At 36.6% G+C, this 20,051-nt stretch overlaps 1 protein-coding gene across 3 annotated transcripts in view; it reads right to left on the bottom strand.

Moving 5' to 3' along the window:
* The window catches only part of PARP4 (poly(ADP-ribose) polymerase family member 4), a 49,479-nt gene that overhangs the window by 23,302 nt on the left and 6,126 nt on the right, over positions 1-20,051 (bottom strand). For all 3 annotated transcript variants that reach the window (XM_084535484.1, XM_084535485.1, XM_084535486.1), the window contains 16 exons: positions 18,426-18,621; positions 17,371-17,494; positions 16,211-16,289; positions 15,543-15,656; positions 14,636-14,785; positions 13,229-13,366; positions 11,015-11,188; positions 8,906-9,066; positions 5,855-5,992; positions 4,957-5,055; positions 4,559-4,742; positions 3,624-3,786; positions 2,970-3,094; positions 1,126-1,257; positions 799-885; positions 127-291 (listed from right to left, as the gene is read on the bottom strand). In XM_084535484.1, the coding sequence (XP_084391610.1) occupies positions 127-291; positions 799-885; positions 1,126-1,257; positions 2,970-3,094; positions 3,624-3,786; positions 4,559-4,742; positions 4,957-5,055; positions 5,855-5,992; positions 8,906-9,066; positions 11,015-11,188; positions 13,229-13,366; positions 14,636-14,785; positions 15,543-15,656; positions 16,211-16,289; positions 17,371-17,494; positions 18,426-18,621 (2,229 nt within the window). The remainder of the gene's footprint in view (positions 1-126; positions 292-798; positions 886-1,125; positions 1,258-2,969; positions 3,095-3,623; positions 3,787-4,558; positions 4,743-4,956; positions 5,056-5,854; positions 5,993-8,905; positions 9,067-11,014; positions 11,189-13,228; positions 13,367-14,635; positions 14,786-15,542; positions 15,657-16,210; positions 16,290-17,370; positions 17,495-18,425; positions 18,622-20,051) is intronic.

The following is a 20,051-nucleotide window of genomic DNA, read 5'->3' as shown; positions in this document are numbered from 1 at the left end:
AAAGAGAAGAAATTAAACGGAAGATAATCATGATCTTACTGAACTCTCTTGTGTAACTGCAATCCCCTAGGTACAAAATCCTTGCTTCAAAAGAAGATGCTATTTTAAGATTGTATTTTAACAAACCTGCGTGTTTTCATTCAGTGCTTTGTCCTGTTGCCATGGTGATACAGAAGCAGGCATATGAAAAGTGATACAACCATTCTGACAACTCAGTTCGGTGATATAGGTGATTTTGATTAGAACTGTAGAGTTTGGAGATAAATTCCCAACACTTATTACAAAAATATCCTAAAAAAAGAGACTAGATTTAATGTCATTGTTAAAGCCCTTGTTTTCCAAAACAATAATTTAATTGGTGATACAGCACAATCAATTTAAATGCTAACACAGAAAACACTACTTGGTTTTTGAGGTGTATAAGGAAAAATGATGCTAAGACCATAAGTATTAAACTTTTGATATCTTTTCAAGATTTCTAGGCAAGACTGATCAGTAATAACTAAATAAATCAATCTTTTATTAAAAAAAAAGCTGTGATTTCTTTAAAAATGTAAGCTCCTAAAAGAAATATTTTTTTTATATAAGCCGTGGAACATACTTGAAGAAATAATAGCAGTTTACTAAAAGGATCAAATGTATGCTCCAAGAAAGTTCTAGTAAAAAGCAGCTTCCCAACAAAGACATAATTGAGCAAAGATTCTGATGGGAATATTCACACATGCCCAGATAACCTATCTGTAATCTGACAAATTCAAAATTTTCAAGTAGGTTATGAAACCATGATATTCAACATACCGGTGCATCTTGGTCCATTAGATAAGCTCCATCACCCTGACTGATAGCTTTACGATATTCTCTGTGTGCTTGTTTCTTTTCTTTAACCTATGAAAGATTTTCCAAAATAAGTGTTTTCATCTCTATAAACAGAACACTTTCATCTCTATATACAGAACACAGTATTCTCTTACATGACATTACCGCATGACAGTCAAGTGGTAATAACAAAGAACTTGAGAGAAAACAAAATTAATTTTGGTGTTGTATGCTTTATTACTAAATAAGTGCTTTCAAATCTTGAAATTGAAGGACCTACATCAAAGGCAGTGTACAGTAACATCTTACCTTTCCAATGATGTGTTTTCCATTGATAAAAGCTTCAAATCCACAAACAGCAGCTTTATCATCCAAGGGAAAAACATATTTAGCTTCAATCGGACTACTGCTTTGATTGGTGTAGGTCTGAAATATTACTACCTGAAATGAACATCTTTTTTTATAGCTCCATAACATTAAAATGTGATTAAAACATCAATACTGTAAGAGAAACAGCATAACTGCATTGCATGGCAAAATATCAATATGTATGCCACAGCCTGATGATTTATTTGTACATTAGAAATGAAGGTATAACATTCACTGGTGCTTGGCAAATAAATATCTCACAAAAATGCAAGGAGCCGTGGAATTTTTACTCTCTAAATTATTAATCAAATCTCTTCCAGAAGAAGAGTCATCCGTGACTTTACAAAGGTTACATGATGCAGAGCTGGAGCTGTCTAGCTATTGCCTGCAAAAGTTGTCACCATTGCAATATGTCTGTAATAGTTTCAAGCCGGTAATGTCTAAACAAGAAGGAAGAATAAACAAAACTAATAAAAAAAGTTTTATTTAATATTATGATATATTGAAAGGGATGTTTGTATAAGCCTGTATGTGTAGCATCTATTTTCTACTGACAGTATTTCTGTCTCTGAGGTAGCAGATTGCATCTTTCTTTTCACATCTGCTCTTCTGTTTACTTCCCTTGCGTCCTAACAAAATCCCAAGAATTCCTCATTTGCCTTTGCTGCTGTTCTTATTGTCCCTTGCCATCACATCATTTCTGGTTTATGCTCTGTAGCTCTGCTTTATAAACTGCTTTCTGCTTTGGTGGACTGGGTCATAGCACAGATGCTACTGTGCAGTAATTCGTTCCATAGGAAAGCAAACCAAAAAATAATGATGATCCCTCATGAGAAGAACAGTTGTTCAAAGGGATCAGACTGATCAGACAACAGTGGTGAGTGTCAGAACAGTTTAAGCACAGATTCATCTGACAACAGTTCTATCTCTTTACTCTCCTGTTTTTGCTCTGCTTTCTTTTTTAGGACTTCAGCAACAAATAAAAATATGAATTGTGCCTATGAAACTACTTCAGCACTGGACACCCCAGGATACAGATGTTTGTGCACAGAGACACATACGACAGAACCCAGTAGAAACACAGCTTTTGCATGATCAAGACTGCCCCAGACAGGACTCAGTTGCAGGGGGAAAGAGATTGTGGAATTATGCCCCAGGACAGAAAAAAGCCTGCATCTTGACAGGATGCATTCTTAGGGCATATATACAAAACAAACAAACAAAAAATTTAGCTTGCTTGGCTAACTTTTATTAGCTAATTTTGGCTAACCTTTAATAGCTAATTTTCAAGCTAGAACAGCAAGTTCTTTTGTACTGACTGATATTTTACTTGTAACAGCTAATTTAGGTTGTCTAACCAAAGTTAAAAACAAAACACACAAATATATTTCCAGAATTTTTTAGTCATCCTAGGTATTTTTTACTGGTTTATAATTCAGCTGGCAAACAGCTGAAAAAGAAGGTCTTTACACAGAAACAGAATGCATATGCTACTGCAGTAAGTTTCTCTGCAGTGCTGATTTGATTGCACATCAACAGAAACAGACTGAAAAATAAAGCCAAGCCTTTCACTGACCAAAGAGCTTTTGGCACTTGTTTGATTACACACCTCTACAAATAAGAACTTTTCATGCAGTTTCAAGATTTTCCTTCATTTAGAGATTGAATTGCCTTTTTATTTTTTTTTTCTAATTTTATTTTTTAATGATTAAAACACTACTTAACAACTGAAATAATTTTTCAGGACTGACTTATAGGAAGGAACAATAAATATCATACTTTACCTGTGCTACAAAGTCTATTATCTTTGCCTTAATATGAAAGCCTTCCAGAGGAACAGGATTTCCCAGTTTGTCTTGAAGACCAGTTCTTACTGTATTTGAAATATTTGCACTCGGTAACGCATAGCCTAAACAAAGAATTTACGAAATATTAGAAAGCTATTTTTTAAAATGCACATTTGAGAAGCAGGTTTGAAACTAATCCTATATCAATGACCCAAGTTTACTTATGCACCTCAGAACACACAAATTAAAAGTAATCTTCATTTTTGTTATGAATACTTGTGTTGCACTGCTTCTGCTGACTGTCACCAGCTCATGATAAGTCTTCAAGGTCTTACAAGGTCTTTGTTTAAAACCTTGCATTTGAATTATTAAAAGACCATCTCATGATTTATGCAAAAGTGCTTCTTGTGCTTCTCTTGAAACACACTGTGACAGGAGGAGTTCCAACTATCATTGGTAATTAGGCTTACAGGAAATCTGTTAAACAGACGCTACATGGATGCCACATAACTAATTTGGTAACATCCACAAATAAACTTCAAATGATTTTTTAATAAGCTAGCTGCATACAAGAACTTTAAAAAGCATTCTGATAAATATTTAGGGAACTTTGAAAGCAAGCCAAGAGTACAAACAGAAAATATTTCTTACTTTCATTCTGTACATGACATTGTGACTCTGGCTCACTGTTATCTTTCACCAGTTCCACCCCAGTTCCAGGCTGAAACGGTTTTATTTGATCTTCAGGAAGACAAAACTTAACAACATATCTAATTTTAACCTGTGCGGTTTTGTACACAACAAATTCATCATCCTGGAAGAGCAAAGAAAGGTATTTCACAATTAAAAAAAAGCTGTTGATAATATTTTAAAAATGCAGATTTATTAAGAGATGAACCTAAATGACATCACTTTTGATAAATACTAAAAATATGACTTTTTTTTTTTACTCCCCTAATCTCTCCTTATTACTACCATTTACATCTGTTATGTTTGCTTTCTCCACATTCCTTATATTTCTTACTCACTGTAACGCACAATCATTCTTCAGAACAACTAAGAACAAAAAGAAATAAAAAAAATTGGTGGATATCTAGCCAGTGACTTTATCTGTTTGTGTACCAGTAAGGCTTTCATCATCACCTTTGAGTATCAACCTTTAAGGACCGGGATTTTACCAGTTGGATTCTATTATAAAACAGTGAACCTTCCATGGTGGTGATTTCTTATTCCATACAAAGCACTTTTGTATGGAATAAGATGGTAATGGTGTAAAGAACACCATTTCCAAATAGCAATTTCAATGTCATAAATCAGATATTTATAGGATGATTCAGTTATAATAAAAAAGAATGCTAACATACTTCTTTTAAGTATTGCTTTCTTGCAGAAATTTTAAATCTCCTCGTAACTAGTAACTTAGAACCTTAGATGTTTTATATGTACTTTACAGGCTGTAAAATAGACAAAAGTGATTCTGTGCATTACGGTCTAGTGATTTAGTGTCTGAACTGGAATATACAGGTTATACTAATTCTGTTATCTATCACTGGTATAAATAAATCCTAACACTGCAGGATCAGTACCTCGAAGTCCGAAGAGATGTCTGCTGTCTTACGGACTCCATGTACACTGTTATAACCTGATGGTGCATCATTTAATGAAAAATCTCGTTCATACAAATCTAAACAGGATCCAAGTGCCACATCACAAACTGCAAGGAGTCGGCTTCCATCCATTTCACTGGGTGAAGAATACTTAATACTGGCACTATATGAAAGAAAAGATCATACACATTTTATTAAAATTGATTTTAAAGTAAAGCTCCTAGGAGTTCAAGGATACACAAATACTTTTGAACAGATGATCAGGAAAGAAATAATAATTAAATTACCTTAAGAGTATTAAACATTTTATCTACTTAATTTGCAAAGCAAAAAGAATACACAAGGGATATTATCAAAAGATATTGTCTTATTCACACCTAACAGAATCACTGAAGTAAATGCCACTTCCCAGATTTCCAATGTCAGTTCTTTCCAGGCCATGATCTTCAACAACCACTTTTGGCAAGAGGAGTCCTCTAGAGGGAAAAAAAAAAAAAGTCACAAAAGTCACACAATGAATGAAGTTCAAAATACTTTTGCATAAAATATGTGGGCTAATACATGTTGTGCAATTATGAACCACAGAGGATTAAGTCAAATACACTTTACAAAAACCATACATACAGACTCAAGGAAAATCAAGTCTATTCATCAAAAATAAATCCCAAAGCCATATGAATCACCAAGACATTGACTACATAAGCTATTGAGACTGTTTGCTTTTTTCATTTAGCAGAAAAGCAACACATTTCCCAGACTCATTACTATGCCTGAGTGAATCCATAGAATTGTCATAAAACTAGATATTGCATTATTCCAGGAAATTACGATAATCTAAAATTATTTCTGATAAAATGGTCATAGGTAAATAATGTGGAAGTGGACGGGAAGACAAGAAGTGGAAGGACGACATCATTAATGGAATTCGTTCCTAAAACAGAGTAAATTATCCATGCAGCCATTAATCTCCCACTCTCTCCATTTTGTCATCTTTCATCTGGATTTAAACTACAGCCCTCCTCATCATAACCAAATAGCTCCATCTCAATGCTAATCCAGCTGGAAAGTAATCACATTTATCATTACAAAAGAATGATTTCCCTTCCGGGGTTCTGCAGAAGGATATGAATAGTTATATAAATGTTAACAGTAAAAAATAGGTTAAACATAATGTAAAAGTTTCACAAAATAAAGCATTTTTAAAAATCCAATATATTTAATTATATATAATTAACCCTAACCCAATGTCACAAAAAATGGAATGTAAATTTTTACCTGGAGAGAATTCCCATGAAATTGCGCACAGATGATGCATGGAATAAGGATCGAATATTTCCAAGACTGCCCAGAAATTCTGCTGTTTCACTCACTCTGCCAACACTATACACTTGTAAAATTCTCACTGGACAATCACTGCAAGAAATTTGAAATGATCTTTGACTTCAAAAACTTGTTTAAGAACAATCTACTGCCAAGAGATAATGCCTTGTAGTAAATCTCAAAGTAACATTAAATCTTTGGTTTTGGTCGTTTTGGTTAGCAATTTGGGAAGCAAAAAAATATGATAACAGCAGTAAGAGACAAAAAAAAAAAAAGAAAAAAAAAAAAGATAACAGCAATTACTGAAAACACCAGAGATATTTAAAACCTATGACAAAGTTCAAGATTTATTCAGACATTCAGGGAGAAATAAAATACGCAAAGACGTAAAATGTAAAATACGTAAAGTCAGATGAAATTATCTCATTTGATATTTTGGAACCTAAATTCAAAGATGTGATGTATAAAGCCCATATAACTCTATGCACTGCAGAGTCTGGCATTATATAAATTATTGCCAAATCTATCTTGTACTAAAAATTCTCCTACTGCGAAGGCTCATATAACTCACCATCTTGGCTGAACCATGAACATCTTAGCATATTCAGGCTATCTGAATGTAGCAACTTGGACTTCCCAATTAAGAAATACACTTGAGAGGAGGAAAACTTAGGTTGCAGTCCCACCTCCAGCAAGATTTATGTGTTTTTCATACCGTAGTTACTGGGCAGAGCACACACCAGGATTTACGTCCTTCCCTTGTGATTACACTAAGCAACAGATTCAGACTTCCAGACTTCTTTCCATTTTTCTTACCAGCTGAATGCTTTATTTAGCTGCTTGTATAGAGGCCCAAGTGGGAAACTGTGTGCTCACCACCTTCCTTCTGCTTTACCAGTCTGCTATGTACACGTCTTTGGAACATGCTTCCTCTGATGACAGAGCCTAGACTGGGGACTGGATTGCTCAAGAGTGGCAAGGTAGCAATGCCTTAAGAAATACCCAGAAGATAGTATGAGGATTCTAGGATTCCTGACTGTCACACAGTGAGGAACCTTAGGATTTACAAAACAACTAAGTAGAGGACTTAGGGATCACAATTTTAAATTTAGATAAATAAAGTAGGCAGTACACTTGGAAAGTAAAAGCAAATCAAGCCTTTGCTTACAAGTCAGAGCTTCATGCTTTTAAGATTTGGTAAATTTCAGTGAGTCTTGAGTTCCTAAATGCTAAAACAATATTGGTAAAACAATATGCTAAACAAAATGCTAAAACAATAGTGGTAAACAATTTATAAACTTGCCATATGAACTTTATTTTTTTTTTTTTGAGAGAATTTGGACCCTAAGCCTTTAGTATGTTTCTACTGCAGTTGACTTTTTTTTTTTTTTTTGAGATTGCTTTTAGTTAAAACACTGTTTGCAGGTGCAGAGACTGAAAGGCACTAAATATGCTCCAATTCTTGCAACTTAATTATGCTTTGTTATCTGTCATATAAAAAAAAAGACAAAATTTTGGGTGAAAAATCCTGTGCTTGTAACTAGTTAGAAGATCATAGAGCCTATGAATTAGTTTATAGGCCCTAAATTTGATAACTGTGATCCACAAAGAGCAGTCCTGTGGGCTCACATAACAGCTAATTTCCAAAAGGCTTACTTAATTGGTTCTGTCTCAGAGAACTTTAAGGTGGAATTGAGTCACATAAACTCTTTCTATTAATTTTAAATGACTTCATTTAGACAAAATGTCAAGTATCACAAGTACTGAACTTTGCCAAAAACCAGCAGAAGGTTGCGTGTTTGAGCACAGCGCTCCTTCCATATTTGAGCAATTCGTATTTGGGTACAACTGCTTAGTAACCAGCAGTTGCTAGGGTTTAGGCCTTAGCAAGGGCCTGAGCTGCTTAACGCTACATTTACTCAGTAAAAACAGACTTGAAGTGAAGTGCTCACTATATAACTACCTGAAAGGAGGTTGCAACAAGGAGGGCATTGATCTCTTTTCTCAGGTGACAAGTGATAGAACACAAGGCAATGGCCTCAAGTTACACCAAGGGAGGTTTAGATTGGGTATCAGGAAGAATTTCTTCATGGAAAGGGTGGTTAGGCATTGGAACGGGCTGCCCAGGGAGGTGACAGAGTCACCATCCCTGGAGGTATTTCAGAGCCATGTGGATGTGGTGCTTAGGGACAGGGTTTAGTGGTGGATTTGGTGTTAGGTGACGGTTGGACTTGATGATCTTAAGGGACTTTTCCAACCTAAACAATTCTATGATTCTATATAGCTGAACTGAAGCCCACTCCATTCTTCTATGCATCAATGATTATTCATTGATTATTCAATTTCTAGAATGACATTCTCTTTAAATTTATTTCTCCATGTTTATCCATTTTTACATTTCATTAGTTAATCAAAAAACACAGGGTACCTAGTCAGAAGCCAATGTCAAGAACATTAAATAGAATAGTAGGCAAATCCACAGAATAGATTCCCAGAAATACATGTTTTTCATACAACTGAAAGCTACCTGAAAAGGGACATCAAGTTCTGTAGATAATAAAAAGATGACCAGGTAGTCCACCTCTCCTCCCCACCTACTCCATCATATTTATTCTAATACTACACATAAAGAAATATTTGTTTTTCTCAGCAACCCCCCAAGTTTTATTTTGATGTTTGCTTTCCCTGTATTCTATGAAATACCTGGTAATAAATATTGCAAAGCAGAATGAACAAGCCTAAAAGCCATATATCTTCTTGAAATAGCTCATAGCATATATCTTCTTGACATAGGGAAAAAATTAACAATCTCATTTTCAGTTTTCTGAATTTACTTCCATTGGTTCTAGTATAGGTTATGGCAAATATGCCTGCTCTGCAATCCCATTAGTTTGACACTGCATAGTAACACTGCATAGAACCTAATAATTCAGTCCTTTTTAGAGGTGTTTTGTGCACCATACCTTGCATGTTGCTAGAATCATTGCACAAGTATTAAACACTCACTTGTAATTCTTTTTTAACACTTGCTGTGCAACATAGCGAAATTCATCACTTATTGGATCAATAGCTTCAATCTTGCACCTCAGGGCTTGGTATTTGGCCAAAGATGTTGGGTTTGGGCATGACATATTTGTTTCCTGTATATTAAGCATGTCTCGGATGAGCTACAAAATAAAGACAAATTTATAAATACTTGTTAGATTTTAATTAAGAAACCACACAAAACAGACTAAATTAGATTAAGTGACAGTGCAGCAACAACAAAAAGAATATGGAAAAGAACATTTCCACTGGCTAGATAACAAGTGGAACACAAGCAAATAGCTGTAGAATCCCATGAAAACAAAACAGAAAAAAAAAAAACGTATGCAGGTGATAAATTGTTTCTGTACAACTGCAAATCAAGTTTTGCATCGAGCCTGCTCATAACAGCTCCAGGGACCAGTATTTGTGCTTGGATACCATTTTGCTTTTGCTTTTGAGGCAATCCTGACTTACTATAATCTTACCATATTGTCCCTGATGCCCCTGTCCAGTTAGGGCAATAGCACAAGGCATCCACGTACTTTTCTCAGATCAAGAAGGACATCTAACTTAAAAAAAAAAAAAAAAAAAAAAAAAAAAGTAACGCTAAACTTCACTGAGTCATGGGAAAACTTTATGAGACATAGTAGTTTTTTGATAGCAGAAGGCTTCCAAGGTTAAAAGTGCTATTAACATTTATTCTTTTAGAATGACAGAGAGCCACCTTCTCTCTACCTCTCCCCCTTTATTTTTTGTAACTTACAGAAGACTGACTTCTGGATATCCTTTGCCAAAACCAAGAAGTATCTCTGTTGGAATCTACGGAATTTACATTACAATTGTAATACATGGAGAAAATTTGAGTTTGCTCTACAGTTACAAGTATGATGTAGTTGTCAGGGCCCTGAGTGCCTCTCACCTCTCCCGAAACTCTGGCTGCTTGAGTTTTGAGCAGGCTTTGACTGTGAAGATTTGGGGCCTGAAAGAGAGCTGTGGGAAAACTTAGTGGAATCCTGCCCCTTCTCTGCTCAAGAGATGCAATTACGCTAAGGCTCTTGCCCTTGGTTTCTTGGCTGAGCTATGTTGCAGACGTGTCTACATCCAGCCTTGTATGTCCTTGGTTCTGACTCAGATCCTGTGAACCTGAGTTCCTAGTTAGACCTTGGACCAGCTGGAAAAGCCCAAGATGAGGGGGCAATCTGGACCATTGTCTGACCCTGCTAACTGGCACCAGCAGTCACTATCTGCTGCTCTGCTCCTAACTAAGTACCTCAGTACTTCCCTGTCAGTGCAGTGACTGCCCTGGCCTTGCTAACTTTCACCCCTAGCCCCAGCCACCTGCCCTTGCTGCTCTCTGACAGCTGCTGGATGCAAGGGCTGCATCTGTGCACATTCAGCACACCTCATCATCAGTTCCCCTGGCAGAGTAACTGAATTCCCACCTGACTGAACTGCTACACAACTTAAAAACGAAGGAAGTGACTAATTAATGCAGAAAACGTGAGGGTGAGATGTGGTGGGGATCCTTGGAGATTCCCCTAGGCAGGGCAGCTATGCTTAGACCAACTGATAGATGCTATCTGCAGCCCAGGGAAGCCCCCCGAGCAATTTGTGCTGTAGATATAGGCACAGACCAATAGACTGGTAATTTTAAATCATCTTTTGAAACTGTTCCTGCATACATGGGAAAGGAAAGGTCATACAGAACAGTCTTTGTACATAGTTAAAATAGTTTGGAAGTATTTTGGATGTAGTTTATGATAGTGAATAGAAACTGATTATGTGTATGCTTGAGCAGTTGCCAGGGTCAGCAGGATGATAAGATCAGTTTCATGTGTCTCATTTAATCCACCTGAAGATACCATTATAACAATAATTGCAGTTGAAACTCTGTCACAATCTGGATGGCAATTGATCCTCTTCTTCAACATATTCAGTACCTGCCATGAGCATTACTTTATTCATAAAATTCCAGTAAATGACTTTTTTAAACTGACAGTCTGTGACTGTTGATTTATCTACCGAGTGTGTTCAAAACTCGTGTAGCACATTGTAGATTGGGGCTTACTATCAGTCTGGAAAAGTTACCTGACACAGGTCCTGTTTTCTAGATAACAGCTTTTTGGAAACTTCGTAGTCTATTTCAGTCTTGTGACGTATAAGTTCATAGAATTCCATCATCATCTTTTGTAGCGCTGCCTCATCAGCTCCCTCATCCAGTGCATTCTTTACCTGGAGCAAAATACCTTCTGCTTTGCTCACCTTTAAGAGAAGAGATTATTAAGCTGAAAGCCATCACAAAATTACTGGTAGAACACAAAGCAACAAATACTGAAAACAGATAATTTGATTCCATGTTGAAATAAAACTTGAACTGTTAATGCAATATCCAGCAAAAATATACTTGCATCTCAGATATGAAAATAGTTTTAGATGTCAGACATTATTCTACCCTTATACTAGGCTACTTGCTAAGTACCTTGGAAGAGCTAAGAGGCAGTAAAATAACCTGTCTGAAATAAAACAGAATATGAATCAGATTGAAAGATAGTGATACTTGACATCTTGTTGATTCACATTGTTAGCTTTAATATATTGATGAAATAACTACATATATTAGATGATAATAAATTTCTTACTAAATTTCTAACTGCAATAATTTATCCTAAAATACATAAAACAGAGTAGAAATACTATTTATAAAATGCAACCTACTGATCAAAAGAAAGTAATGAGTCATTTTAGACAGTTTCTCTAGACAGATAATCTATATATGTGCTTGTGTCTGCATATTCATTCTCAACTGGAAATTTTTCACAGAATGCTCTATGTTACTTTTTATTCTTGGGGCAGGAGGAAAAAGGCAAAGTGCTCTTTAATTTACATGAGCCATATGCAACAGCTAGTAAAATGCTGACACTAGAGGCTGCATAACAAAGTCTTACTGCAGTTCAATATTGACCCAAGGCTGGTCTCAGTCTCACAAAGGCCTTCAGAAAAAAATGGAAAGTTAATCTAATTGAATAGCAACCCACTTCTTTGTTTCAAATATCCAGAGATTTTTATTTTTTTTTTTTATTTCTACACAAATGCTATTTCTCTTGCAAACTAATTATAAGTGGGAAAAGGTAGTGAAAACACTTTTAGCATATTCTTACAAATCTCTGCATTGGGATGCAGAGTCTTTTAGGTCTATGATTCAGCTTTCTCAAAAACTACCAATGATTGAACATTATTTATCAAATTATCAACTATTTGTCAAATTTTACCTACCTATCCTATGGTAGGAATCTTGATATTGAAACAATTGCATCTCACAGAAAACATCTACAATAAACAGAATTTCCTTTGTCTTTGCTGATTTATGAAATGCACTCACTACTGTCTTTGAGTTAATGTATAAAGCATCACTATTGTATCACTTACCCATCACAATCTACATGAATGTATACTTCCATATTAAAAAGTGAAAGGAATATTCTCCTACCATAGATCAATTGATCAAAATTCAAATCACAAATCAGAAGTGTCTTATGTATGAAGATCAGGGCAAAGTCATTCCAGAATTAGGGAACTTCTACTGGCAAAGCTCTTCCAATTTAAAACCAACATAATCTCCGAATATTTTTTCCTCCAGTACTAACAGAGATGAAAAAACTTGCTGTCTTAAGCAGCCATGACTTAAATTATACAAACTTAAATCACATGAATAAACATTAGCCTCCTAACTGTTTAGGAAAGAAAGCAAAACCACTGAGGTAAGTGGAAAAAAAAGATTAAATGAACCATAGAGTTAACAGAGGGATGGATAGGCAATTTCTTTCAGTAACAGTTGTAATATCCAAAGGCCTTCATGAGATGCCACATGTTAATTATATGTGTCATCTGATAATACAGTCATGGACTATAATTAAAACTATTTTTACTAATACAAGAGAAAGTCTGACTGAAATACAGTTGAAACATATTGGCAGAAGACAACAAACTACCATTATGCACTGTCTTCTACAACTATCTTTTTATGGGACTTGATAGAAGGGATCCTCCCATAAGCACTGTGTACATTACTATAAAATGGAAAAGACAGCCATTTGCTCTAGGGAGTACAGCAGGTTTTTAGTGTCATAATTCAAACTCAAAATTTGAGATAAAATTTCTGAAGCATGGATATGTTGACGTATAGGAGTACCCAATGTAATTACCAATTCCAATCTGAAACAGAACATTCTTGTTTGCTGGGTAAAAAATACTTATAATAGCATTTATGCATGGGTCCTCGTGGAGTAACAAGAATTAACTTACATCATTTAGACTTATGTTGTTTACTGATTCAAACAGTAGGCTATCCAGGTGGCCAAGAGCTTCTGCCCAGATCAGTTCCACAAAATCACTAACTTGCTGAGATATAGCACTTGAACTTATGGATTCTTCTAGAAGTAACTGTAGTAAAACAAACACAATTCAGTGGAAAGACAAAGATGCAAGAGGAACTTTCCTATTCTCATCAACCATACAGTACACAATACACATTCATGCTTAATATAATTTCTTCAGTTCCATCAACTTGAAGGGAAGTTTTGCCTTTTTAACTCTTTCAGGTGGAGAGCATGGAAGGCAGGTGGCCATGATCTACCTTGAAAATTGGGACATAACATCTTGGAGAAGACAGAAGTTGATTTGTTTGATATCTTTAACATGATATTGCACTATCAGGTATGAGGACATAGTAGTTTTACACAGCTGGTAAAAGAACAGATAGTCCAAAACCATCAGTGTTATAAAACACTGGAGATACTGTAACTATAGATGTAGTTCTCTGTAAGAAAGCTCTGGTGGGAAAGACATTATTGCTGTGAAAACAAAAAAAATGGAGTAGTAAAGCAACAGAAGAGTACAAAGGCAATGAGTATCAGTGCAATTCATATATTCAATAAAAGTTGTGAAAACGTATTTTCTCATCTGAGGAACATTCTTAAGTATTTACTTAGGCTTTTTATCATTGTTCTTCAAGTCTAGCACCTTCCACTAAACTTGATGACATTAAACAATTAGCACACACTACATTACTTGTTTATACAGCATCAGCCATACAAACTCCTGAGATCCCTAGATGATGTATGTGGGCCACTGCTGGATATATTCTCTATTCCAACTGTGCCATAAAATGTAAGTTACATGGTGGAAGAGAGAAGTAGATGAAGTACAGTGAGAAAGTAAATGGGAAAAAAGCTTTCTCTCACAGTGCAAATATTTTAAATAGCAGTAAAACATTGTCTGAAAACTACTTTAGGGAGCAGAATCCAACATCTATTGCCACTGGAGGGAGTCCTGTAACTGATTTCAATAAGATCTATGCCAAGCCTATGACATCTGTATAGGGTGCAAAATAATGATGACAAAGTCATACACGATGTAATAATTTTGGTTGCTGTATTAGTACACCCTTCTTTTAAAAAAAAAAAGGTGGTGATAAACCTACAGAGAAAAAAAATATAGTGAGTATGTCTGTATTCACTTTTACTGTGTTTAAGTGCTTTGAAGATTTTCTTAATAATCTTAAAACAATTTCAAAACATTTATCTATAAACAATTTATCTTAACCTATGACTGTATGACTGTAATCTAGACAGTGTTTACCACATTCAGAAATTTAGAAACTAAAACAAATAATTAAGGACAGAAAAGTGTAAACAAGTGAATTGTACAAGCCTTTTGCAATTTTGTAGAAGCTAAAAATCCTGCTTCTGGTGGAAAAGTTTCTCTGAGCAGGAATTCCTGGCTCTTCAGGTTCGCCACCAAAATATCATAATTTTCTCTTATTTCTTCAGCAGTCTTATTTACTATGAATTGTTTATTATTCTGTAAATTGAAAGAGCAAAGTTAGTTGGAGGAACTATAAATAGACGTATAGAATCAATTTTACCAGACACTGTGCTAACAGCTGACAAATCCACGCTCAACTTTTGGATTGTGGTTTATCAGGCTTCTGGCCAGGCCTCTTCCATGAGGGTTTGTGGGACATGAAGAACGAGCACAGGGCTCCGTATACAAGTTTCACAGTGACAAGTTGTTTAACCTAAATGTGTGCTGGAATAACTTTTTCTATTGATTGAGATATCCCAAGTTCACCCCTGATACAGCTCCTTTGATTTGAATTTAATGTTGCTACAATGACACAGACTGTCAGTGCTATACCAGAGCGCATACATAACTCATAGGCTGAGACATATCCTGAGGCTGCCCTCAAGACAGGCTTTTCTGTCTCTCAAGAGGATGCCCACACTATCATTCCTTATCACATTTTTGCAGTTAAACATCACACGGTTTAGATGTTACCAGGAACATGCATGTATCTGAGGCAGATGCATCCAGGACCATGCTGTGCTGCTGCTAAGCTCCAAAGCAGCTCTTCTGAGAGTTGTAAGCAAACACACAGAGTAGAGGAGCCAAATATGAATCAAACTTCTTATGATAAAGCTAATAGAAGGACATCCTACTATCTTTATGTAAGAAATCAGCCTGCAGGTAAGAACGAAGAGCATGTAAAGCTCTCTGGGACAGGAGTGTTCAATGTGCATAAAGAAACAAACAAGTAACGTCAATGAGTGGCTCATACCTTGGTTCCATTTGAAGCACTGAAGTGTGCACACAGTCGAAACAGAAAGTCATACTGTTCTTGGGTGCACTGTAACTCAATAACTACAAAATCTTTGCTTCCCATGGAGTTAATCTGAATGGAGAGAGAAATAAAGACCCCGCCCCCCATTTAACGCTTAAGTATGTTTCATTTATGTGATATTGCACCAAATGTTTCCCCCTGTCCTACTTATTTTTTTCACCCCACTTAGAACCACAAATTCTAGGGCTAAAAAAAAAAGCAAAATTACTCATTATTTGTATCATTGTAATGAGCAGAAGCTCCTCTCAGGGCTTCCTGTATGATTCCATCATTTCTATGTTTTAAAAGTCTTTTTAATAAAAATGTTTAACATTTAAATTAGACTTAACACATAATAGCCATAATAACATATATCTAGTCATAAGCATATATGTATCATTCTACTGCAATACTTTGGTGAGAACACTACACCAATAACAGAGGAGCTTTATTTTGGTAGAATGAGGCTGCACTGAAGGACAAAAAGTATTGAAGTACTTTACAATACTCTTTGCATTGCAGAACATGATAACATTAAAGAGTGATTGCTGATGTGTATAAAAATGCAAAACTTGTACTCATCTACCGATCATCCTACATTCTGTCACAGAAAGAGAAAGGCTTACTTTTTCAAGGATGTTGTATTTTGCAACTTCAAAATCTTGAGGGAAAAAAGGAGCATCCCGATCATTTTCAGTGTAAAATCTAGAACGGAATCAGAGCAATTGAAGTCACGTATGCCCTGTAAATACTGTGCTGTAACAGGCTGCAACATCACACTACAGCAAGAATTTATATAAGAACATAAATCTGGTTTTCAGCAGCAAAATAACAACAGAAAAGTTTTGAGAAATAAAATCCCACAGTGATAAACTGCTGACCTGCACTAGTAGGCCCAAATGTCTGATGTGAATTTGTAGATGAAGACTAGATTTCAACCTTCATCCTTTATAAAAACTATGGAAGCAAGAAAATACACAGATTTTCTTTGCCTGATTGCATGTTAATTTTTTAACACCTTGGTCAGCATTAGTCACCCGTGCTCCCTGATATTAATTGCTCTCTTATTCTTGATTTTCACATTAGGGTATGTTCTTGTAGTCATATCCTTCAGCATCAGGACTTTTAGACATAACTTCTAGTACATTCTGTGAGAGTAACTGAACACCTTCCCTATCACTGAACTGCACTCTCCGAAAGTGAAAGCTGCATTTTATTAATTCATTTTAAAACATGAGTGTTGGAGCTGGCTTTGTTCCTTTAAGTCAGTAATTAGTAACAGTTAGAACAATACTCTTTCCCTATCAAATAAGGGCAATCTCATGACCTTGATTTTCAGCTCTCCCAAGAATTTTCACAGGAGAGAGAGATGCTCAACACTTCTAAAAACAATGAACTGGACTTGAAAGCAAATAAAAACATAGGTGAACCAAACTACTAGAAAATAGGTGATGATAAACAGCTGCTGAGTTGGTAGAAGGTTTGCATCCATTAAGGGGCTGGATTGCAGGTGTTTACTACAAAGACACTACTAGATGGAAAAATGTAAAATCAATTTCCACAGTCTGATTCAAAGGTACAAAAGGCAGAAGTAGTTATAAATTCATACAGATGGTATAGAAAGTGAAGAAAGAATAACTTTTTCCTTCACTACACTGTTGTTAAGGTACTAAACAATCTCCAGAAGAGATCTTGACCGCTGAAACAGATTGGAAGGTTTATTTTTAATTTTACATAAGTATCAACATAGATGTATCAAAACACATATTTAATTTTACCATTTTACCTGAGAGTCCCTACTTTGAATGCAACTTTGTCGTCACTTTCTGCTATAACAGTAGGATTGAGGTCATTGCTTTCATTTTGATTCGTGGCATTTTTGTTTTCAGAAGATGATAGGTCTTCCAAACCTGCAATCAAAACATTTATTTACTTGGTAAAATATTTGGGTTCTCTAATTTAACTTAACCTAGGATCACCTCTCTTGACCTGCTGGCAATGCTTTGCCAAATGCAGTCAAGAATGCTTTTAGACTTCTTATCACCAAGGGCACTATTGGTGACTCATGTTCAATTTGGTGACCCCCCCAGGTCCTTTCCTGCACAGCTGCTTTCCAGCTGTGTGGCCTGAGTGTCCTGGTGCCTGGGGTTGTTCCTCCCCAGGTGCAGGGTTTAGCACTCCTTGAGGTTCTTGTCAGACCATTTCCCCAGCCTGTTGAGGACCCTTTGGATGGCAGCTCAACCCTTTGCTGTATCTGTATCTGCCACTCCTCCCAGTTCTGTGTCTTCAGCAAACTTGCTGAGCAAACACTCTGCCCCATCATCCAATGAAGACACTGAAGAGAACCAGACACAGTATTGACACCTGGGGTACTCTGCTTGTTGCTGGCCTCCAACTAGACTCCGCATCACTGATCACCATCCTCTGGGACCGGCCATTCAGCCAGTTTTCAAACCACATTGCTGTCTGCCTCTTCAGCCCATAGTTCAATAGCTTATCTATGAGGATCTTATGAGATACAGTGTCAAAGGCCTTCCTGAAGTCCAGGTGGACAATCCCCACTGTCCACCCCTCATTTACCAGGCCAGCCATTTCATTTTAGAAGCTTATCAAGTTGGTCAAGCATGGGTTCCCCTTGGTGAATCCATGCTGATTGCTCCTGATGATTTTCTTGTCCTTCATGTGCTTCTAAATGGGTTTTAGGATTAGCTGTTCTATCACCTTTCTTTTCAGAAAAAAATCTTACTTATATCAACTTTATTCTCAGTATCCATGGTTGCTGATTTCTTAAAGCTTGATTTGAAATACTTATTGTGCTTACACCACACCAAGTGTACCTACCGTGTCTGTCTGGCCATTGGTTCAAAGTGTCACCTTGTGATGTATTAACCTCATATGCATCAGTCGGCAAAAGCTTCCCATTTTCAACCGATTTCCAAATGATATCTGCATGTACAACAGGCAGCTGATATTTCCGAATAGTTTTTAGATCGTTACAACTGAGGACGTCAGCTGTATCCACAAGAACATGTGTACACTGAAAGACAGGTTACAATTACAACTGTTATACACACACAACTACAAAATTAATCCAAACTGTTTGCAGTCCATACTGGTAAAATCCTAGTCCAAAGGAAATATTTTAAACACAACCTTTTTGGATTACATTTCTGATTTAGAGACATGATACCTCTGCAACTCCTCCATAGACAACAGGGAGACTAAAATATGGCTAACTTCAGAGTGTGACCATCTTCCTACAGTAATCACAGAGCTATGAGGGCAGCCAAGTGCCTAACGTTCTGTAGACCTTTTAGCAGTACACAGCAGGTCCAATAACAGGCCAAGCTCTACAGTGGCCAGCTAGTTATAAATCCAATACTCTTTGGGATAACAGTACAAAAAAGGCTGGGTAAAGTCCTGAACAATCATAATGTGCTTTGTTAGCCTTATAAAGAACCTTACACTGCTTTACTGGAATTATATATATGATGGAAGTTTAAACTTTCTGCATAGTTTTGATGGTGGAGCTCAAAGGGTTGCAGTCAATGGGGCTGTACCTGACTGGTGTCACTAGTGGTGTTCCCCTGGGCTCAGTTCCAGGGCCAGTTCTGTACAACACTGTTATCAATGATCTGGATGCAGGAGCGGAATGCATCCTCAGCAAGTTGGCTGATGATAATAAACTGGGAGGTGCTGATGACTCCCTGCAGGGATGAGGGGCCTTGCAGAGGATTCTATGTACATTGGAGCACTGGGCAATCCTCAAGAGCACAAAGCTCAACAAAGGAAAACGCTGGGTGCTGTATCTAAGACAACGTAATGCCAGACACAGGTACAGACAGAGAGAAGAGGCTGGAGGGCAGCTCAGCAGGAAGAGATTTGGAGGTGCTGGTTGACAGCAGGCTCACGTTGAGGCAGCAGCATGCCCTGGGTAAACCACATTTTGGGATGCATTAAACACAGCATAGCCAGATGATCAAAAGAGGTGATTCTCCTGCTATACTGGGCGTTGGTGTGGACCCACCTCTGACACTGTGTGCAGTGTTTGGCCCCACAACATAAAAAGGATGTTAAGGTTCTTGAAAGCATCCACAGGAGTACAACAAAGCTGGTAAAAGGACTGAAGGGACCCACTAGATCAGGTTGCGCAGGGCCTCACCTAACCTGGCCTTGAAAGCAGCTTAGAAGATTCTGAATTTAGAGGGCAAAGAAATCCACCATGTCTTTGGAATACTCTTGTTAGACCTCAATATGTTATTCTTCAATTCTTCACTTTCTCCCCTAAACAGACGTGCATTGTCAGAGTTACCAGGAAAACTGTTGAGCTCCAAACAATATAATGTGCCTATGATATTCCTTTGCATTCCTTTTCTTAATAAATAAATAAATAAATAAATATCTAATGCCAACTCCTTACATTATGCACAAATCAATCTATAGATTCTTGAGGATATCAAATATGTT

Source organism: Aythya ferina (genome assembly GCF_964211825.1).
Source record: "Aythya ferina genome assembly, chromosome: 1".
Taxonomy (NCBI): Eukaryota; Metazoa; Chordata; class Aves; order Anseriformes; family Anatidae; genus Aythya; species Aythya ferina.
This window is presented reverse-complemented; position numbering and strand designations above follow the sequence as displayed.